The sequence below is a fragment of the Zonotrichia leucophrys genome, chromosome 17 (assembly GCF_028769735.1).
Source record: "Zonotrichia leucophrys gambelii isolate GWCS_2022_RI chromosome 17, RI_Zleu_2.0, whole genome shotgun sequence".
Lineage (NCBI taxonomy): Eukaryota > Metazoa > Chordata > Aves > Passeriformes > Passerellidae > Zonotrichia > Zonotrichia leucophrys.
In genome coordinates this window covers 9,006,804-9,028,342 of record NC_088186.1, presented here as the reverse complement: position 1 = coordinate 9,028,342, position 21,539 = coordinate 9,006,804, and the positions used below count along the sequence as shown (strand labels likewise).

The window sequence follows — 21,539 nt, the reverse complement described above, 5'->3', positions numbered from 1 at the left end:
GGGATGGGATCTTGGATGGGATCTGGGATGGGATGGGATCAATGGGATCCATGGGAGGGGATGGGACCCATGAGATCTGGGATGGGATCTTGGGTGGGATCTGGGCTGGGATGGGATGAATGGGCTGGGATCTGGGATGGGATGCGATGGGATGAGATGTGATGGGATGGGATAGGGTGGCATGGGGTGGGATGGGATGGCAGGAAGGGTTTGCTGTGGCTGAGATCCCTCATTGCTGTATGGGAGGTGGGGGCAGAGGGGCCATGCCAAGGAGGGAGGTGCAGCTCACTGGGGGTGGCTCTGTGGGTGGAGTGGGATCAGCGTGTGCCCTGTCCCTCTGTCCCCTGTGACTCACCGGGACTCATCTGTGCTGGCCCTTGTCCCCTGGCTCTGTGCTGTCCCCTGACCGCTGTGCTGGCCCTGTCCCCACAGGGCTGGCCCTGTGCCCATCTCAGGGGAGAGCAGTGTCTGCCGAGGGGGCCCTGGGTCACCCCAAAGCCACCAGGGCCATTGTGTCTGTGCCCCATTGTGTCTGTGGCCCTGTGACCCTGGCGGTGTCGCCGGCGGCAGCAGGAAAACGCAGAGCCCTGGGCTGGGATTTGCTTATCTCAGCTGAGATAAGGCTGGGCTGGAAATGCCTGCTCTGGGGATAGGGCTGGCAGCCCCCACAGCTCTGTGGTTTGGGGCTGTGCTGCTACCAAGGAGCAGATCCCTGTGGTTTGGGGTGGTGTTTCCCCCGTAGAGCAGATCCCTGTGGTTTGGCCTCCAAGGAGCAGATCCCTGAGGTTTGGGGCAGTGCTGTTCCCATGGAGCAGATTCTTGCTATTTTGGGTGATGTCCCAAGGAGCAGATCCCTGTGGTTTGGGGTGGTGCTGGTGTTCCCAAGGAACAGATCCCTGTGGTTTGAGAAGCATGGAGCAGATCCCTGTGGTTTGAGGATCATGGAGCAGATCCCCATGGTTTGGGGGATTTGGGCTATGCTGGGGTTTGTGTTGGCTCAGCCCATGGGAGTGCAGGGCAGGGGAGGTGCCCCTGAGGCTCAGGGACACTGCAGGAGGGTGGGCTGGGACAGGGGCTGTGGTGGCTGTCCCAGAGCAGCTGTGGCTGCTGTGCTGCTCCCAGCCTCTCCCTTCCCTTTGTTGTGACCAGGAATGAAGGAAAAGCAGCCCAAGGCCATCGTGGTCCCAGCCCCAGCCCCTGTGCTGTGTTTGTGTTGCCCATGTGCTGACAGATGGGGGCTGTGCCAAGAAGCTGTCTCGGAGTGGCTGCAGGGCAGGAACTGCTGCTGGCTGGTTCTGGAGCTGCCTCAGCAGTGGAGTAGCCCCAGAGCCCTGGGCAGGAGAGCTGGGGCTCCCACAGCTATTGGAGAGCTCAGTTTGCTGCACCAGACTGCTTTGGTTTGGTGCTTTAGAAACAGGAGCTCAGGCTGGGCAGTGGGAACCTCATGGGGAGAGGAAAAACTGATCCTTGAGAAAAAGAGGGAATGGTTAGGGATGTGCTGCTACTGCAGGGCTGGCGTCTGCCATGGTGGGGGTGACACAGGGTGGACATGGGGCGACTGCAGAGGTGGTACAGGGTGGACATGGCCGTGGGGTGACTGCAGAGAGTGGCACAGGGTGACCATGGGGTGACTGCAAGACGGTGGCACAGCTTGGGGATGGCCATGGGGTGAGTGCAGAGGGTGGCACAGGGTGAGGATGGCCATGGGGTGACTGCAAAGGGTAGCACAGGATAGACATGGGGGGATTGCAGAGATGGCACAGGGTGAGGATGGGGTGACTGCAGAGGGTGGCACAGGTGGGGATGGGCATGGGGTGACGGCAGAGGGTGGCACAGGGTGGGCAGCCAAAGCTGCTCTGCCAGGCCTGAGCTGCTCCCCCAGGGCTGCTGAGGGGTTCCCCTGCCCTGAAGGGTTCCTGTACCCTAAAGGTCTCCCCTGCCCTCCTCCCAGGCTGGAGTTCTCCAGATCCCTGTGGCTGCTGCTCCCCTCCTTCCCTCCCCTTGTGCTGTTTTCCCTCCCAGATCTGCAGCAGCAGCAGAGCCCTGACAGTCCCTGCTGGAATTGCAGAGCCCATTTACTGCTCTGCCCCTCCCTGGCATCTGCTGCTCTGAAACCCGAGTCTCACGTGGGATTTTGTCTCCCCTCTTTGTCAAAGGTTGGATGAAATCATATCCTGTCCTGAGTTCACTAATTCCTGAGACAAGGCAAAAGCGTTGGCCATGCTCCAGCCTCCTCCTGAGAGGTTTTAGGAGTGGATTTTGAGGGAAATGAGAACTTGGCAGGACAGGAGGAACATGGTCCTGCCAGGGGCTGCACCCTTCACCCACAGAAATCAATTTGGGATCAGCCTGGAAGGAGCAGGGATGCCCACCATCATCTGCCCACTGCTAGGAATATTTCCAGCTGTTCAAAGCTCTGTGGTTATTTCCCTTCATGAGCTCCTTGGCTTTTCCCCTCTCTCCCCATTGCTAGTGGGAGACAGATCCTGGGGCAGGGGACAGGAGAGGTTTCCCAGTGCTCTCAAGGTTGAAATTAGAGAGAACAGAGGAATGCTGCCCCTCCAGCTTCCTGGGATTGGGATGATGGATAAACAAAGGGATTTTTAGCCATTGATGTGAGCCAGGATTTGGAGGAACTGCCTGGAACTGCAGGTCTGGGGTCACCATGGGAAGGAGGAGGAGAAGGAAAGATGGGTTTTGCCTCCCTGTGCTGCTGGTAGCTGGAGATGGGCATTTTATTTCCTAGACACCTCCCAAAATTTGGGAAAACCTGGCTTGGAAGTGTGCAGAGAGGAGGCTGCACCAGGTGGTCTCAGGACCTTTTTGCTGGTTTGGAAATGGGATGGGATTACCTGGTTGGGATGGGATTAACCCACCCTGGGCCTTTCAGGTGCCTTTCCCCCTCTCTGTGGTCACCTGCTCTTTGGAAAATTTGGAAGTGCATCCAGGATTTGGCTGCTGGGAGCAGCAAGAGGAGAAAAGCTTCTTGGCATCTGCTCCTCTGGCTTTTCCAGAGGCTGGAGGAGATTCCCCACCTGGAGTAACCTGCAGGGTCAAACCAGCTCATTTAATCTAAAACCTGGCAGTCCCTGTGCTCATCACCACCACATTTCTGACTTTTCCATATCCCAAACATTTCTGGTGCACCCATGGAGGAGCTGAATTTCACCAGACCCAGGAGAAGTGAGCTCTCTGCTTCATTTTCTGCTGAAGTAATTCCTTATTCCCTCAGCTTGTCCTTCCTCCCATGCCTTGCATGCACAGAGTCTGAAATAAATAAATTAATTAAAGGAGTGGTTCATTGCTGCAGCTTCCCAAGACAAGAAGAGCATCCTTAAAGCCAGCAAAAAGGGATTTGGGATTATTTTTTTTAACATTTGGCTTTTTCCCCCTCATTTTTCTTCCAGCAATCATCATTTTACCAACTCCTGCATGCGGGCTGGCCGGTGAGTGCTGCTTTGGTCTCTTTGTTTGGAATTTTCCTTGTTTGCAGCTGAATTCTCCTTGCTCCAAACACTTGATGGGTTTTATTAATGTTTTTTGCTTGTTTTTTTTTTTTTAATCCAGAGAAAACCTGGAGCTCCTGGCCCCCCAGGCCATCCTGGGAAAACAGGAGCGCCTGTAAGTACAAAAGCCCTGCTGTCCCTTTGGTGGCCTTGCTGCCACCCTGGCTGCCCTGGGGACACTTTCAGGGTGGGTGTCCCCAAGCACTCATGCTGTAATTAGGGGATTTGGGGTTGAGTTTCAAAGCAGCCTAATGGACTTGTTGTCTAATTCCCCCTGAAACTCAGGATGTTTGATATCCAACTCCCAGGTTGGATATCCCAACTCTGCCAGCTGAGCAGGGCTGGCTGCTTTTCCTGGGGCATCAGCTTCCAGCCCTTGTTTTTTGGGAAAGGGAGCACGTGGATCCCTCCCAGAGGCACAAAAACAAGGCAGGGAAGGGCTGGGGTAGGATTTGTGTGGGGGGTTTCAGCCCCATGCTCACTGCCCTGGCATTGCTGGGTGATGATTCCTCCCTATAAGGCAAAGGAAAAATTCCCTGTCCTGAATCCCATCAGGAGCCAAAGCAGTGGAGAAATGGATTTGCTGCTGACTCTAAACCTGCCCTGGGCATCGTGGGGGTGCCAGGGATGTGAATTCTCCCACTCTGCCCTTCCCAAGGTCCCCTCTGGGCATTGCTTGTCCTGGCAGCCTCCTCAGGGCTCGGGGCAGGCTGGGGGGACACTGGGGGACCCAGTCCCTGTTTGTGCACAGGGACTCTGCGGAGCACCGGGAGAGCCGGGGGACAAAGGCCAGCGGGGGTACCCGGTGAGTGAGGGCTCGGGGACACCTGGGACAGCCCCAGGGTGCCCTCAGGGCTGCCTGGCACCCTCAGCACCCCTGCCCCCCTTGGATCAGGGTGAGGGAGGGTCCTGATGGGCTTGGGGACAGTTTGGGAATGCTGTGCCTGGGCTGGAGTGATGGGATCGATGTCCTGGTGCCCTTCCTGCTGTGCCAGGCAGGGGTGGCTCTGCTCAAAGTCATTCTGCTGCCCCAGCTCCAGAGCCAGGCAGTGTTCAGGGTTTCCTTTGCTGCTTTCATAATGTAGATATTTTAATTTTCCATGCTTGGATTTCTCTCCCCAGGGGGAGCCCGGGCTGCAGGGCTTGCCAGGACGTGTGGGATACCCTGGCTCTGATGGCTTCCCTGGCTTGGATGGCAAACCTGGGCCCTGGGGGCTGCCAGGGGAGCAGGTGAGCCATGGGCAGGCAGGGCCAGGGGAGGCTCAGGATCAGGGGGAGCTGGAGCTCCAAGCCCTGGGGTGGAGACAGGGAGTTCCTAAAGCTGCTCTTCCTTCTCTTGATTCCTTTAGGATATCTCTCCTCAGCCCCCAAACCAGGCAGGCCTGGATTAGTGCCTCGAGGTTTGGGTTTGCCAGGAATAAAAGGGTTGTGGGGCAATCCCACACAGGCATTGAGGGCTGGGATATCCAGAGTTGTGGTAGGTCTGAGCAGCAGGGCTGGGCTGCTGCACATGGAGCTCCTCGTGGAAAATAACTGCAAATCCTGGAATGGCTTGGGTGGGAAGGGACCTTAAAAATCGTCTCATTGCACCCAGTGTCATGGGCAGGGACAACTTACACTAGACACCTTGAGGGCTCAAAACTGGAAGAATGACCAAGAAATGAGAGTAATTCCAGAATGCCTGGATAGTGTTCAATCCAGGATTCTGGTTCCTTGGTCCCTGCCCTTGTTCAGACCCCTGAGGGGCACAGGCAATGCCCCTGGGTTTGGGATTAAACCCTCAGGGGGTTTAGAGGCCAGGGACTGCAGGTTTTGGGGCTCTCAGCTGTTGTATTTGCAGGGAATGCCCTGATGAAGGCAGGAATGATGAATCTGACTCCATGTGCTCAGAAGGAAAATTTATTACTTTATGATACTAAACTATACTAAAGAATACAGAAAGGATACTTACAGAATGCTAAAAAAGATAATAATGAAAACTCGTGGCTCTCTCCAGAGTCCTGACACAGCTTGGCCCTGATTGGCCAAAGAATGAAAACAACTCCCAGCAGAATCCAATGGAACAATCACCTGTGGGTAAACAATCTCCAAACACATTCCACATGAGCACAGCACAGGAGAAGCAAATGAGATAAGAATTGTTTTCCTTTTCTCTGAGGCTTTTCAGCTTCCCAGGAGAAGAACCCTGGGTGAAGGGATTTTTCAGAGAATGTGAATGCCACACTTACAGGGTGGGGAGCAGGGTGGGCACAGGTGGCAGCCCCTCAGTGCCTGCCCTGCTCCTTCCTCCCTCTCCCCAGGGCCTCCAGGGCTTCCAGGGTGACCGAGGGCTGGCAGGGGACAAGGGAGAAGAGGTGAGTTGGCTCTGGCTGGCACAGCCATGGGCACCATGAGGTGCCAGCCCCAGCAGTGCCAAACCCAGCTCCTTCCATACTGGTTCCACTGGGACCAGCACTGCTCCTGCAGCTCCTCCCCAGGCTCATCCAGGGCTTTGGCAGCCAGGATGGAAAATGTCCATAAAAAAGAGAATGCTGCTGGCTTGTCGCCCTTTAATTTTTTAATTTTCCCATCACTTAGTCTTCTTCAGACCAGCATTTTTAGAGCTGCCCAGGAGATTTTTGGGCTCCTCCAAGGTCTGATCATCCTGGCAGGTTTGAGACCCAATTTGTTCTTTTTGCAGCAATCCCACATGGGTTATCAGACCCCTGTTTTGGGCCACACTTTGTGCCCTCCTGCCTGTGCCAGCCCTGTGCCAGCCCTGTGCCACTGCTGTGGGTGACACAGGAGCTGCAGGGAGGTGACACCATGCTGGGCACCAGCAGCCAGGCTTTGCCCCATGTAGCCCAACCCTGAGGGTCCCCATCCTCCTGTCCCACCCTGATTGTGTCCTTTGAGGCACAGCAGCCTCGTGGTGTGGCTCCAGCTGAGGCTCATCCTTGTTCCCATTTCATCCCTGTTCCATTTCAGGGTTTCCTGGGAGACCCTGGACCAGCTGGGGACAAAGGAGAGAAGGGAGTGAAGGTGAGGGTGGCTGTCCCTGCCCCTCACAGCCCTGCCAGGGTGGGCAGGCTCTCTCCTTCCCTGCCCCAGGTCCTGCTCTCCTCCATCACTCAGGCTGCTCTTGGCTTTTCCAGGGGGTGAAGGGAGAGAATGGGCTGCCAGGTCCTGCAGGGCTCCAGGTGAGTCACCGGGGAGCTGGAAGTGTCCACACCCTTCCCTCCATCCCCTTTTCTAGCCCCTGTCCCTCTCTGTGATGTCCCCAAGCTCCAGCCCCTGCTCCCCTGCCTTTCACAAAGCCTTCATGGTCTCTGTGGTGTCCCTGCAAAGGCAGTGTCACCTCAGGGTGCTGACACCTCACTGCTGGCTTCTCTCCCAGGGGCTGGTAGGGCTGAAGGGTGCCATGGGCTTGCAGGGCCCTGCAGGGCCAGAGGTGAGTGCATTTTCCTTCTCTGTGCCACCCAAAGGGCTGCAGGAGCCAGGGATTCCCCTGGGAAGAGAGGTCTGAGCAGGGATTTGCATCCAGGCACTTCCCTGGGATTGCCTCCAGCATTTCCCATCCCTGTTCTGGCTGGGAATGACGAGAAATGAAGAGAAATGAGCTTTTCCCAGATGCCCACTAGGAAGAGGTGTCTGAGCAGGGATTTGCATCCAAGCACTTTGGGGCATTTCCTCCTGCATTTCCTATCCCTGTTCTGGCTGGGAATGAGGATAAATGAAAAGAAATGAGCTCTTCCAGAGTACACTGGGATTTATTTTAGGTGGCCACCTCCAGCTGGGATGAATCCCAGGCTGGCAGCACTTGGTTTTTCCAGGCTTTCTCAGCAGATGGACAGCTCAGGGCTCCCACATAACTCAGGGACATCCTGTCCAGAAAAGGGCTGGAAAAGGATTTGAAAGGAAAATTGAAGTGGTTTGGTGGTGAATGGATGGATTCTGCAACAGGAAAGGGAGCTGGACAGCAAATTGGTCAGCAAATGTCCAAGGGGGCAACAAGCAGCTGATGTGAAGGAATGTGGGAATGTTGTGAAGAAAAAGTGGGATTTGGGCTGAAGGAGAGAATCAAAGCAAAAAATAGCATTTTTTACTCTCCTGCTGCAGGGGGAAGATGGCTCAGTGGGTGCTCCAGGCCCTGCTGGTCCCATGGTGAGTCTCAGGGTTTGATACAGGTGGAATTTCAGGCAGCAGAGCTGCTGCTGCCCAGAGTGCCACCGTGTTCCTCCCTTGTTTTAATCTACACCGAAAAATGCTGCATTTGGTTAAAACCATCCCTGCTAGTGGGGGGAGGATTCCAAAACGACCCAGGGTGTTAAAACTCACCAGTAACCCCTCCAGCATCCCTGGGATGCTCAGGAGCCCCTGTCCCACCTCCCCTGAGGGCTGAGCAGGTCTTGCCTTGCAGGGAGAGCCTGGCCAGCCAGGACCCATGGGGTGCAGAGGCATCAATGGCTCTCAGGTGGGTGTGCCCCAGTGCCCACCCTTTGTTCTTTGGGGTTTTGTGGTTGCTGCTTTCACCCCACCCCTGCCCTGCTCTGCTCTGCTCTCTCCACAGGGGGAATTGGGCCCTCCAGGGATGGCCGGGCCCCGTGGCCCCAAGGTAGGGGATGCCTGGGGTGGGGTGGGATGGGATGGGATCCATGGGAGGGGATGGGATGGGATGGGATGGGATGGGATGGGATGGGATGGGATGGGATGGGATGGGATGGGATGGGATGGGAGGGGATCCATGGGATGGAATGGGATCCATGGGATGGCATCCACGGGATGGGAGGGGATCCATGGAATGGGATGGGATGGGGTATCCCAGGATGGGGTGTCCCATGGTGGGTGTCCTGGGATGGGTGTCTCGGGGTGGGATGGGGTTGAGTGTCCAGGAATGGGGTGTCCCGGGGATGGGGTGTCCCAGGATGGGGTGTCCTTGGTGGGTTTCTTGGAATGGGGTGTCCCAGGATGGAGTGTCACAGGATGGGATGGTGTGGAGTGTCCCAGGGTGGGTGTCCTGGGATGGGATGGGGTGTCCCTGGGCAGGTGTCCTGGGATGGGGTGTCCTGAGATGGGTGTCCCAAGGTGGGGTGTCCCAGGATGGGGAGTCCTGGCATGGGAGGCGGTCCCAGGCTCACCCAGCCTGGAGTGGTCTTCTCCAGCTGGGATGTGATCCCAAGCCACCCCAAGAGCTGCAGGGGCTGGCTCAGGGGAGGGAATCCTTTCTGTAGCCCTTTGTGTGCCATAAGTGGGAACTCTGGAGCTGCTCAGAGGCTGGGGGTTCCCAGGAGAGGGTTTGATCCTAATGGCAGCTCCCTGTCCCCCCTGTGTAGGGACCCCAGGGCTTGCAGGGCAGGCGTGGCCCCCCCGGCCCCAGGGGCTCTCAGGTGAGTGGGGCTGTCCTGGGCTGGGTGCATCTCCCAGTTCTCTCCCAGGAGCTGCTGGAGCTTGTTCCCCATGCATTTGGGAAGTGGATGGGAAATCCTTGACCTTGAGGGTCCTTGTGGCCCTCAGGAGTGGGTGGGTAGGAAGGGCTGTGTCCCCTGGAACAGGACATTGTCCCTGAGGTGTGAGGCACCTTCCTGTGGGCTGGGGTCTCATCCACAGAGCAGGACAGGGAGCCACATCCCTCTTCTCCTGCCTTTGCTTTTCCCAGGGTCCAGCAGGGCTGGAGGGATCCTCTGGTCCCAAAGGAGACACAGTAAGAGCATTTTGGGGCCTTGGTGGGGATAAAGCCCAGGTTGGAGGGATTTCCCAGGAAGAGCCTGATATGTGGGGTTGAGGGCGTCCCTGTCCCTGTTTTTGGAGGGGAGAGGGGGCAGCACTTCCAGCTAACCTCCCAAATGCCACCTGGTCACGCTGGGGAGGGGACATGGAGGGGCTGGGTGCTCTGATGAGAGCTCTCTTCACTCTGGGCCAGGGACAGGAGCCAGGGCACGGCTGGGGCTGGGCCAGGGCAGCTCAGGCTGGAGCTCAGGGCAAGGCTCTGCCCCCAGAGGGTGCTGGCACTGCCCAGGCTGCCCAGGGAATGGGCACGGCCCCGAGGCTGCCAGAGCTCCAGGAGCCTTTGGGCAGCGCTGCCAGGGGTGCCCAGGCTGGGGCTGCTGGGGGGGCTGGGCAGGGACAGGGGCTGGGCTGGGTGATCCTTGGGGTCCCTCCAGCTCAGGATATTCTGTGATTCCAGGATTCCTCTTGCAGGGTACAGCTGGTGCCCCTGGGGTGAGGGGACAGCTGGGACAGCAGGGCCCTGGGGTAAGTGATGGGAAGGGGATGCCTGGATGTGGGGTCCTCTCACCTATAGCAGAAACAGGAGATCCCCCAGCCAGGGAATAATGTGCTCTGAGTCCATGATTCAGAAGGCTGAACAATTGCTTTATTGAATATATTGTATTATATTACATTATATTACATTACATTACATTATATTAATACTATATTATATTGCATTAATACTATATTAAAACTATACTACAGAAAACCTGTGAGTGTCTGAGACAGCCGGGACACAGCTCTGAGTGATTCAAAGCTAATCACTCAAAACAACTTTCATTGTTACCACTTTCAGTTTCAGTTACCAATCACTTTCAGTTACCAATCTCCATAACACATTCCACATGTGCAAAAACAGGAGCAGTGAATAGAGATAAGAATTGTTTTCTCTTCTCTCTGTAGTTCTCGCTGCTTTCCCAAGAAAAATCCTTGGGAAGTTGTGCCTGCTGCTCTCTGTGAGGAGAGCTGTGGCCACACTCATCCTCCCCCTACAGCCCCACAAAATCCTGCAGGGAATGCCCTGGTTCCCCAGCTTCCCACAGGGCTGCTTGAGATGCCACTGTCCCCATCCCCAAAGCTCCTCTGCCCCTCCTGCTTTCAGGCACCTCTGTTTTTACTCTTTCCCTGTGGATTTGTCAGCAGAGATGGCCCAGCCCTGCTGATCCCTTCCCTGGGACACCCTTTTCCCAAGGGATTTGGATGCTCCAGAGGCTTGGGACAGCCTGACTTCCTCCTGCCTGGCCCAGGTGTCCCTGTCTGTGTCCTGGGACCCCAACCCACAGAGCTGAGAACTGGGAGCTGAGAGCTTGGAATGGGATGAGGGATGGGATGTGAGGGTGCATTGTGGAGTTAAACAAGGACCTCACCCTCATCTTAGGGGCAGCCTTGGGAGGGTTTATGACTCTTCTGGTCCCTTTTTGGGGAATAAATCCCACTGGGGCATCTCAGCAGTGACCCTGCAGAGCCAAAGTGGTGCCCCCATTTCCCAGCCCATGCCATCCCTGTGCTCTGGGTGTGTTGTCACCTCCAGCAGCACATGCAATACTTCCCTTTGTGTTTTGCTTTTTTAACTTGCATTCTCTGTCTCTCTCTGAAGGGTTTTCTTGGCCTGCCAGGTGCAAAAGGCACCCAAGGAGAGCAAGTGAGTGATGGCATCCATGGGATCCTGCTTTGGAGGCAGGAGAGCTGTGGCAGAGCAGCCCAAAGCTGCAGCTCCGTGTTCTTTATGTGTGCCTGAGCTTGGTGTTTGAGTGGGTGCCAGCTGGAGCTGTTTGGGGAGGCAGAGCTGAGCTTGGGCTCCTTTTGCTGGAATTTTCAGGGGTCACCTGCCTTTGGGAGCTCAGGGAAGGGGGAATGCTTTGGCCTGAGCTGAGGGACACAGCAGTGAGGATAAGACACTTGGCATTGTTTGGGTGGTGCCAGAGGTGCCACCACCAGCTGGGAGCTGGCACTGGCATGGGCTGCTGGGCTTGGTCTAGTGGGGATTGAACCCAAAAGCCCTGGAACCAGATGCAGCAGGTCCCTGCTCCCAGCTCAGAGGGGCCCATCCAGAGGAAAGCCCTGACTGGAGCAGGGCAAAATTCCCTTTATTTGGAGCCAGGATCAGACACAGTTTGCACCAGGGGTTTCTCACTGTAACCCCCACTGCTGCTGCTCTTGCAGGGCTGCCGAGGTCCCGGTGGAGCCAAGGGAGATTTGGGAGCCAAAGGAGGCAAGGTACTGATCCCCAAGGCTGTACTGCCTCCAAATGCCACCTGGAGGTCCCTGGTCACCCTGGGGAGGGGACATGGAGGGGGCTGGGTGCTGGAATGAGAGAATGAGACCCCTCTGCACTGTGGGACAGGGACAGGAACCAGGGCACGGCTGGGGCTGGGCCAGGGCAGCTCAGGCTGGAGCTCAGGGCAAGGTTCTGCCCCCAGAGGGTGCTGGCACTGCCCAGGCTGCCCAGGGAGTGGGCACAGCTCATGGAGCTGCTCCCTCTGTTGCCCAGATGTGCTTTACCAGCTGTGGCTGCCCGAGGACCCTGGGCCCTGCTGAATTTGCAGGCAACCCCAGCAAGGGAAGAGATGAGAATCTTGACTCCATGTTTCAGAAGGCTGATTTATTATTTTATGATAGATATTATATTAAAAGAAAATTATATACTAAAACTCTACTAAAAGAATAGAAGAAAGGATTTCATCAGAAGACTAGCAAGGAATAAGTAAATTATAATAATAAATTATATAATATATATATGATAATATATATAATTATATATATGATAATAATAAATTATCATTTTTATATATAAAAAGAATATTCTTATATATTTATATATAAATAATTAATGATAATAAAATCTTTTGACTGACCAGACAGTCTGAGCCAGCTGACTGTGATTGGCCATTAAGTAGAAAGAACCACATGGGCCAATCACAGATGCACCTGTTGCATTCCACAGCAGCAGATAATCATTGTTTACATTTCGTTTCTGAGGCCTCTCAGCTTCTCAGGAGAAAAGGATCCTAGCAAGAGGATTTTTCAGAAAATATATCTGAGAAGGACCCTGCTGGGTTTTGGGCTCTGTGACAGCCAGGCAGCTCATTCTGTGCTGATCCCACCACCTGATCCATCCTTCCCTGCTCCACCTCACTTTGGCTGTTTCAACAATGAATTTCCCCATTCTGGTGGCCCAGGGATGCTGTGGGAGGAGGTTTTGGGTGTTCCCCATGCCAGTGATGAGTTCTCCAGGGGAATTCCTGCCTGTGGATCAGAGAATTGCTGTCCCTGCTTGGTGACATTCTGTGTTTTGTTCCTCCAAGGGCCCACGAGGAGCACAAGGAGCAAAAGGCCCTCCAGGAACCCGGGGCCAGGGGGGCTTGCAGGGTTTCCCTGGCCCCCGAGGGGCTGCAGGGCCACGGGGACCAGACGTGAGTGCCACTGCTGGAATGGAGTGTCATGGTGGGAGCAGATGTGTCACCTGTGTGGGGACAGCCCTGAGGGGTCAGGCAGTGCTGATTTATGGGATCTCCCCTAAGGGATCCCTTTAACAGCATTGGGGAGCTTGGCACAGAATCCCAACCTTGGGGCTGCAAACCGAGCTGTGCCCTGCCTCCTCCACACCTCTTCACCCCAAAATTCTCTGCTGGGTTCACTGATGCCAGAGCAGCCTCGGGCACAGCATTGCCAGCCCTCCCCAGCTGCCTCAGCCCAGCAACTCCGCAGGATCCCGCCCTGGGTCAGCTCCTTTGCAGCTTTTGTGAGAAGAATGTTCATGGATTGTTCCTTTTGTGCCCCTCTCTGGCTCCTGCCAGGCTCCTGGAGCCTGTGCTGGCAGCCTGAAGGGCTTTGGGGATGCTTCTTCCTGCAGTGTGTGCTCTGAGAGAGCTGTCTGGGAGACTGAAGCCACCTCCAGCCCGTGTTTGAGGCTGGCTGCTGATCCCTAGTGATTCCCAGCTCCTCAGGAAAAAGAGGATTACTTTCCCATCCACCTTTGCAGTCTGCAGGGGCTGCCCTCCCACTCCCAGGGCCTTTGGGATACCTTTCTGGACCTGCTCTTTGGCTCTCCAGGATGAGTAACAGCTGCTCCCACCTCTCAGGAGCTGGGGATGGAGCAGGAATCCTCTCCTGCCTTGTCCCCGCTCCAGGCAGCACTGCTGGGCTGGAGCAGGCAGCAGCCTTGGCACAGCACTCCTTGGAATTGCCTTTAATTTGTCCACCAGGAAACAAAAATATCCTTAACCAAACTGCTGAGATTTTTCTTTCTGCCTGGTTTTTTAACCCTGGGGAGTGGGGGAAGTCCCCATTGCTCACCAAGCCATTATTGATGTCACCTCTGCTCACACTCTCAGTGTTTTTCCCCACACCAGCAGCAGGCTGGTGACTCCCCCGGGATCTGGGGCTGTGTTTTCCCTGGATGATTCCTCCCCTCTCTCCTGGCAGGGGGAAGAAGGTCAGATTGGCCCTGCAGGGCTCAACAGCAGCGAGGGCCCCAAGGTCAGTGCCAGAATTTGCTGCTTTCCCGGGGCTGCCCACTGCCTTGCAGGGCAAACAGGGCTGTGCCCACCTTGCCAGGCTCCCAGGGCACCATCCTGGGGGGCTCCAGCCTCTTGGCCCCCTGCCCTGCCCTATCCCTGTAGATTTGCAATGCCTGTCTTTCCCTTTGTGTGGATTTTAGGGATGCCAAGGACCTGATGGCCCCAAGGGAGCCCTAGGAGCACGGGGAGCCCGGGTAACTAACGGGGTGCTGGAATTTGGGTCTTGGAGCAGCTTTGGCTGTGGAGGGATTGAAACAAGCCTGGATTGAAACATTCCTCCCTTGGCTTGGGATGTGCTGGGACAGAGCACATCCTTCAGGGACAAGGATGTGCAGCTTTGGTGCTTTGCAGCGTTGGGATGGTTTGGTGATTGCTGGTGTTTTGCAGGGCCGTGTGGGGCAGCGTGGGCTGGTTGGAGTGCCTGGACTGCCTGTAAGTAGAGGGTATCCCACACCCCTGTGCTGCCATGGGGAGCTCTGGGACATGGGAGCAGCATGCTGGGATGTGGCCAGACCAGAGGGTCAGGAATTTGAGCAGGAAAAGTTGGGGATGAGCAGCTCAGGCTGTGGCACATTGCATTTTGACAAACCACCTGCTCAACACCACTACTTCCTCCAGAACGCTGAGCACAGAAAATTCCAGGAAAGACCTTTATAAGGAAGCTCTGTTATTCAGAGCTGAGGCTGGTGAAGGAGCCAGGAATAAATAGCTGGGGCAGGAGGTGGGAAAACCCAGCTGAGGTGTTGCTGGTGGGAACAGCTCCCCTCCCACATGGATGTTATTTCCCATCCCGAGGTGGGATGGAGCAGGGAGGAGCTGCTGGAACTGTGGGATGAGCTGTGCACTGAGGAATCCACAGCTGATGTCCCCCCATTGTCCCCCTGAGGGGAGGCTCTGGGGCTGCAGGAGCCCTTGTGGGGCCATCCTGACCCAAACTCTCCTTGCAGGGCTCGCGGGGCGCGCCGGGAGCGGAGGGCGCAGAAGGAAAGCCTGGTACACAGGTTCCCATCCTACATCTGTACTTGCCTGGGGACAGGGTGCTGGCAGGGGTGGGCAGGGGCAGCTGAGCCCATGGGGACACCCCACAACCTCCCATCCCTGTGGCTGTGGGGACAAGACCTGATACCATCAGTGGGGTCACTTCTCACCCTCCCATCCCTGTGACTGTGTGGGACAAGACCTTGATGCCATCATTGGGGGCACCCCCCCAACCTCCCATTCTGTGACCATGTGGGACAAGACCTGATATCATCAATGGGGTCAATTCCCAACCTCCATCCTTGTCGCCATGTGGGACAAGACTTTGATACCACCAGTGGGGTCACTTACCAGCATCCCATCCTTGTGACTGTGTGAGACAAGACCTGTTACCATCAATGGGGTTACTTCCCAACCTCCTATCCCTGTGGCTGTGTGGGACAAGACCTTGATACCATCACTGGAGTCATTTCCCAAGCTCTCATCCCATGGCCATGTGGGACAAGACCTTGATACCATCAGTGGGTCACTTTCCAACCTCCTATCCTTGTGAATGTGTGGGACAAGACCTGATACCTTTAATGGGATCACTTCCCACACTTCCCAACCTCCCATCTCTGGGCCATGTGGGACAAGACCTTGATGCCATCACTGGGGTCACTTCCCATCCCTGTGACTGTGTGGGACAAGACCATGATTCCATGGACTTTGCCATGATGGGGACTGGGAGATACTGTTCTGCTTCCCCATCCTCATCCTCATCCTTCTCCTGCAGGGCCCCCCAGGGATCGTGGGCAGCCCAGGCAGGAGGGGACCTCTGGTGAGTAGAGCTGATTTCTGCCCTTCCATCCCACTGCTCAGCTTTATCCCTTTGGGAATGTGCCTCCAAAGCATGTCCATGGCAGCTCAGGGTGCTCCTCTGGGAATCCTGCTGAGGGGGAAGGATTGGGAACAGGGCAGGGGGATTGCCCACCCCTGGCACTGCTATTCTGAACAGATCCAGCAGCAAGACCAGGGCTGGCAGCAGGTTTTCCCTTCTGCAGGATATAATATATTTATCTTTGCTCTGAGATTTAAAAAAAACTATAATTAAAAAATAAAAATCTGGTGCTTCCCTCAAAAGAGAGGCTGAAAACTGAGTCAGAGACACACCTGAGTGCTGCCAGCATCACACAGAATGTCTGGGGGCAGGAGTGGGTGTTTTGTCTGTGTAGTGATTCCATGAGGAATCCAGGAGCTGGATTTTAAGGAAAAGCCCCAGGGCTGCCTTGACCAGGCTGGACCCTTCCCCTGTGCTTTGGGTGGGGCTCACACCTGGGTCTGAGTCTCCCCATCCTCCTCTCCTGCCCTCCCTCCATGGCTCCTCTGCTCCCCTTTTCTCCAGGGATTTGCTGGTTTGCCAGGAGGCCGTGGGCATGCTGGAACTCCTGGACCCATAGTAAGGAAATAGAAAATGTTCCTCTGCATGAACTGTGTGTGCTTTTCTAGGTGGGATGTCAGTGGGGCTGGTGCTGCTGGTGGGGAATGTGGGAATTTCCTCGGGAATCAGGGCATCTCTAGGACCTGATCATACCTGGTTGATAGAAGACATTAAAAAGCCTCAGTGGTGGAAATAACTGGGGCTAGGGAAGAGCAGCATCATTCCCCCAAGGAATCAGCCTGCTCGGAGGAACTGCACAGGAAAACTGTGCAGCCTTCTTGAGCCATGGGGAATGGCAGCTCATGGAAACCCTCCATGGCTGAGCAGGAGCTGGCTCTGGGTCCTGGGAGGAGATCCCAGTGGCAGAGGGTGGCACAGGTTCAGGGGAGGGTGCTGGCACTGCCCAGGCTGCCCAGGGAATGGGCACGGCCCTGAGGCTGCCAGAGCTCCAGGAGCCTTTGGGCAGCGCTGCCAGGGGTGCCCAGGGTGGGGTTGCTGGGGGTGCTGGGCAGGGACAGGGGTTGGACTCAGTCCTGGTGGGTCCCTCCAGCTCAGTGACCTGGGATGGAGACCTGGAGCAGATCCTCCCTGAGAGCTTGCACTCAGCTGGGCTTGGTGGTGATGTGGAGAGCAAGGATTGTCACCTGCCCTGGTGGCAGCCCTGCCAGCCATGGGGGCTGGTGTGCAGGAGCCACCAGGACCAGCCACAATGGCCGAGTTTGCCCCCTGTGACCCTGTTGGCCCCATGAGCTCAGGGGCAGCAATGGGGGCTCAGCTCCTCTCCCCTCTGACTGACACGTCCTCCCCAAATAACCCCAAAGGGCTCTCCAGGAAAGCCTGGACCTGATGGAGACCCGGGCTGCTTGGGCCCAAAGGTGAGAGCTGGGGTTTGGGAGGGCTGGTTGGGGCAATGATGGTGCTGCACAGCCCCCAGAGGCTCTGAGCTGCCCTGGGGGGATCCCATGGACTCAGCCCAGGGGATCCTGTGGGATCACTGAGCAAGGGAGGGGGCCTGACTGCATCCCAGGAGTGAGGCTTTGCTGATTCCCTTGTTTTGCCTGCCAGGGGCTGCCTGGGAAGCCGGGCTTGGAGGGGCCACAAGGACCTGTGGGCACCTATGTAAGTGATGGAGGGGACACAGAGGGGACACGGTGGTGGCCAAACTGGGAGGAGGCTGCAGCATCCTCCAGCTGGGCACTCCCCACCCTCCCAGGGCTCCTGCCTTTCCCTTCTCCCAAAAATACAGCAATGCCAGGCAGCCCCAGCTGCCTCCTAACCCCGAGCTCTTCCCAGGGCTACCCAGGAGCTGCTGGAGACCGTGGGAGGTTGGGACGCAGGGGAGACAAGGTAGGGATGGGACACCCCCTCCAGCACTGGGAGCATTGGAAGCATTGTTGGGATGAGTTTTGAAGCCTGTGGATGGGTCTGGAGGTGTCCACAGTCTCCAGCAGCCATGGTGGGAGGAGAACAGCTGGATCTACCTCCCACAGCAGGTGAACCATTGCCACTCCAGCACCTTCTCTGCCCAAACACCTCTGGCTTTTTCTAAGAGCTGCTTTTTGTTTGCTTTGTTGTGCTTTTTAAAGATTTTTTTGCATTAAAACATACAGAGGAAAGGAAATATTTCTTGCCTGCTAACAGGGAGAAAGGGGAGCTCAGGGTCCACCAGGATTTCCAGGAAAAGCTGGTCCAAAGGTAAGCATTGCTTGCTGCTGTTCTGGGCAGCTCCAGCCTCTGGAAAGCCTCAGACAAGTTCTCTGTGCTTCGCTGGGAATGGGGAAAATGGGAAAGCTTTGCCAGAGGGTGTGCAGACCCTGAGAGGCATTCCCTGGCTTAGGGACACACAAGAAGCTTCTCTCAAAAGCTGTTCGACCCCATTGGCTCCTTCCCCTTGTTCCTATTTCCCTCAGCCACTCCCTCCCTATTCCCCCTTTGGCCTCCATCCTTGTACTGCTCCCATGACACTGGTCAGTCCCTACCCCTGGGGACACAAAAACCTGGGCTCCCCTCTGAGTGCTGGCTTTGGACCTTGACCATCTCAGGGTGTGCAGCTGAATTAAACAACTGGGGGTATTGTGCAAAGGCTCTTTTTGCTTCCTTACCCTGGACTTTATTAGCAGCTATTTTGGCTGCTACAATAGAGACCTTTTGCCAGTCTTGCAGTTAAATTGGTAGGGGGCTCAGCCAAGGCTGTGTCACCCATGGTGCTCTTGTCCCCCAGGCCCTGCCAGGTCCTCCTGGTCCTCGTGGTGCTCCAGGCTCCCAGGTAGGGCTCTCCTTGCTCCCTGCATTCCTGGCTGTTCCAATCCCTCTGCATGGGTGTGTGAGCTGCAGCACATCCCCTGAGCTGCCTGCAGGATGGATCCATCCCACAGCCCTTGCTGGGGGCAGGCAGGACGCTGGTCCCGCTCCCTGCTGGCTGGGTCTGTCCTGATGCAGCACAGACACTGCTCAGATGGTCCCACATTGTATTTGCAGGAACCCCTGGGGCAGGGAGGAGTGATAAACGTGACTCCATGTTCTCAGAAGGCTAATTTTTTACTTTATAATACTATAATATATTTAAGATATATATATAAAATAGAAGTATTATAGTATACTAATATAAATATGTTAGTATACTATAATACTATACTATACTATACTATACTAAAGAATACAGAAAGTATATTTACTGAATGCTAAAAAGATAATAATGAAAACTCGTGACTCTCTCCAGAGTCCTGACACAGCTTGGCCCTGATTGGCCAAAGAGTGAAAACAACTCCCAGCAGAATCCAATGGAACAATCACCTGTGGGTGAACAATCTCCAAACACATTCCACATGAGCACAACACAGGAGAAGCAAATGAGATTAAAATTGTTTTCCTTTTCTCTGAGGCCTGTCAGCTTCCCAGGAGAAAAATCCTGGGTGAAAGGATTTTTTTCAGAGAATGTGAATGCCTCAGTCCCAAGACAAAGGGATTTCTCTGAGCAAAGCCTCCCCCTGATCCCAGTTCCATGGACACACTGCTGAACATCCTTCTTTTCCCAGGGCAGAACAGGTGACCCAGGTCCTCGAGGGCTCCCAGGGCTGCCTGTAAGTGCAGAGCTGCACCTTGCTGGGCTGGGGGTTGTCCCACAGGGTGGGAATCTATTGGAACCCTGTTTGCTGAGAATTTCAGATTTCTGGCCTTGCAGGGTGTTCCTGGCACAAGAGGGCTGGATGGCGTGCCCGGGAAGGCTGGTGCAGGTGGAGAAAGGGGCGCTCCTGGAGCACCTGGAGCTGCTGGCCCGCCTGGCTACCCGGTGAGTGCTGCTGGGAGCCCTCCCCTGAGCCTTCAGGAGGACAGGAATTGGGGGTTTTCCTGCAGCTGCACCTCTGGGGAGCTCCCTGAAGCACCTGCAGGAAGGGAAGGAAAAGGGAAATGTTGCAGGGGGCTTGAGGAGCTGGAGCATGGATTCCCTTCCCATGTGTGGTGTGTCAGGACATCCCAGACCCCCCTCAGGAGCTGCAAAGGCTCCTGAGCTCAGGCCAAGCCCCTCTGCTGATGTGGGGTGTTTGTTCTCAGGGCCAGGAAGGTCCAAATGGACGTGAAGGACCTGCAGGGATGAGAGGAGACAAGGTGAGCACAAAGGAGGGGATTTGGTTTCCCTGGGAGCTGCCCCAGAGCCTCGGGCTCACCCCACTGACCTCCCTGGGGCTGGGGGGCCAGCACTGCTCCCAGCTTGGCCCCATCGCTGTGGGGTGGGGATTTGCATCTCGGGGAGCTACAGAGACAGAGATCCACCACGGCTGCTTGTCCTGCCTTTGTGTCCTCTGCAGGGCGAGGTGGGAGATGCCGGGGCAGCCGGAGTCCGCGGGCTGGATGGGGAGCAGGTACAGCAGCTGGGAGCTGTGTGCCCACCCCAGCGGGGCTGCCCCAGCCTCCCCCTCCCCAGCTCCCTGCTCCAAGGATGGGAGCAGGCTGCTGGTCCTCAAACAAGCCAGGAGGTTAAAGCTGTGAGCTGTGCTAGGGCTGGACTTTTCTCTCCTCCACAGGGACCACCAGGACCACCAGGAGCAGAGGGTCAGCTGGGACCCAAGGGTGAGCAGGTGGGTGCTGGGGGTGCTGCTGGGCTCACCCCACTCCTACAGGGTCACACAGGCACCTGAATCCATGGCAGGTGTTTGAAACCCCTCCCCAGCATCCTCATGTCTGGGGATTGATGTTGCTGGGCATGGCAGGGGAGTCCTATAAGAAAACTGAGTTTTTCCAAGTGTGGTGGTGTTTGTGGGTCCCAGGATGAGGGAAGACATGAGAATCTTGACTCCATGTTTCAGAAGGCTGATATAATATTTTTATATTATATAATATGTAACATAAAAATATGGTAGATGAGATATAAAATATTATCAATGAGATATGAGAATATAATATAATATAATATAATATAATATAATATAATATATAATTTATATTATATTATGTAATTTATATTATATTATAATCTCATATCTCATCGATCATATTTTATCTCATCTATCATATTTTCTAAATTCTATATTATGTATTATATTATATGTATTATGTTATATATAATATATAATATATAATATATAATATATAATATATAATATATAATATATTGTATATTGTATATTATATATTATGTATATATTATATATGCTATACTAAAACTATACTAAAGAAAGAGAAAGGAGACATCAGAAGGCTAGCAAGGAAGGGAATGAAATCATAATAAAATCTTGTGACTGCTCACAGTGTTGACACACGTGGCTGTCATTGGTCATCAAGTAAAAACAATTCACATGGTGGGTAAAGAATTCTCCAGATCACATTCCAAAGCAGCAAAACATGGAGAAGTTGAAGTTTTCCAGCCTCTCAGGAGAAAAGATCCTGGCAAAAGGATTTTTGAGAAAATACGTTTGTGACATTCTGGTATGGGAAATGATGGTGGGCAGAGCCAGGCTCAGCTGGAAAAGGCAGCCAGGAATCATCCTGGTCATCTTCATCCTGTCCAGGGAGAGGCAGGAACCCGTGGAGCTCCAGGCATCAGAGGGAGTCCTGGGGAGCCAGGGGACGAGGGGACAGAGGGGCCACCAGGACGGCCTGGGAAGCAAGGCAAGGAGGTACGTGTGGGGCTGTGCCCACAGGGAATGGGAATGGTGCTGCCTCTGGACCCTGCCTCTGCCATGGCTTTGCCCCACAGAGCCTGGATACTCCCTGGGGGTTGATGATTTGGGGTCCTCGTGCTGGGCAAACTATGCTCAGTGTTTTGTCTCCCCTCACTTTTGGGGCAATGGGGTCACAGCTGGGGTGATCTCCCAGCACGAGAAATGAGGCCGTGCCTTACCCAGCATCAAAATCCCAGCCAGGGGAGGG

The 21,539-nt window shown here is 55.1% G+C and overlaps 1 protein-coding gene across 3 annotated transcripts in view; it reads left to right on the top strand.

The window, feature by feature from the left end:
- The window catches only part of LOC135455027 (collagen alpha-1(I) chain-like), an 81,810-nt gene that overhangs the window by 46,329 nt on the left and 13,942 nt on the right, over positions 1-21,539 (top strand). For all 3 annotated transcript variants that reach the window (XM_064727812.1, XM_064727813.1, XM_064727811.1), the window contains exons 11-44: positions 3,408-3,446; positions 3,568-3,621; positions 4,258-4,311; positions 4,629-4,736; positions 5,807-5,860; positions 6,474-6,527; positions 6,641-6,685; positions 6,883-6,936; positions 7,605-7,649; positions 7,906-7,959; positions 8,056-8,100; positions 8,819-8,872; positions 9,142-9,186; positions 9,684-9,737; positions 10,852-10,896; positions 11,418-11,471; positions 12,560-12,667; positions 13,680-13,733; positions 13,915-13,968; positions 14,162-14,206; positions 14,722-14,775; positions 15,528-15,572; positions 16,137-16,190; positions 16,994-17,047; positions 17,238-17,291; positions 17,466-17,519; positions 17,814-17,867; positions 18,394-18,438; positions 19,208-19,252; positions 19,354-19,461; positions 19,725-19,778; positions 19,979-20,032; positions 20,195-20,248; positions 21,179-21,286. In XM_064727812.1, coding sequence (XP_064583882.1) covers positions 3,408-3,446; positions 3,568-3,621; positions 4,258-4,311; positions 4,629-4,736; positions 5,807-5,860; positions 6,474-6,527; positions 6,641-6,685; positions 6,883-6,936; positions 7,605-7,649; positions 7,906-7,959; positions 8,056-8,100; positions 8,819-8,872; positions 9,142-9,186; positions 9,684-9,737; positions 10,852-10,896; positions 11,418-11,471; positions 12,560-12,667; positions 13,680-13,733; positions 13,915-13,968; positions 14,162-14,206; positions 14,722-14,775; positions 15,528-15,572; positions 16,137-16,190; positions 16,994-17,047; positions 17,238-17,291; positions 17,466-17,519; positions 17,814-17,867; positions 18,394-18,438; positions 19,208-19,252; positions 19,354-19,461; positions 19,725-19,778; positions 19,979-20,032; positions 20,195-20,248; positions 21,179-21,286 — 1,956 coding nt within the window. The remainder of the gene's footprint in view (positions 1-3,407; positions 3,447-3,567; positions 3,622-4,257; positions 4,312-4,628; positions 4,737-5,806; positions 5,861-6,473; positions 6,528-6,640; positions 6,686-6,882; positions 6,937-7,604; positions 7,650-7,905; positions 7,960-8,055; positions 8,101-8,818; positions 8,873-9,141; positions 9,187-9,683; positions 9,738-10,851; positions 10,897-11,417; positions 11,472-12,559; positions 12,668-13,679; positions 13,734-13,914; positions 13,969-14,161; positions 14,207-14,721; positions 14,776-15,527; positions 15,573-16,136; positions 16,191-16,993; positions 17,048-17,237; positions 17,292-17,465; positions 17,520-17,813; positions 17,868-18,393; positions 18,439-19,207; positions 19,253-19,353; positions 19,462-19,724; positions 19,779-19,978; positions 20,033-20,194; positions 20,249-21,178; positions 21,287-21,539) is intronic.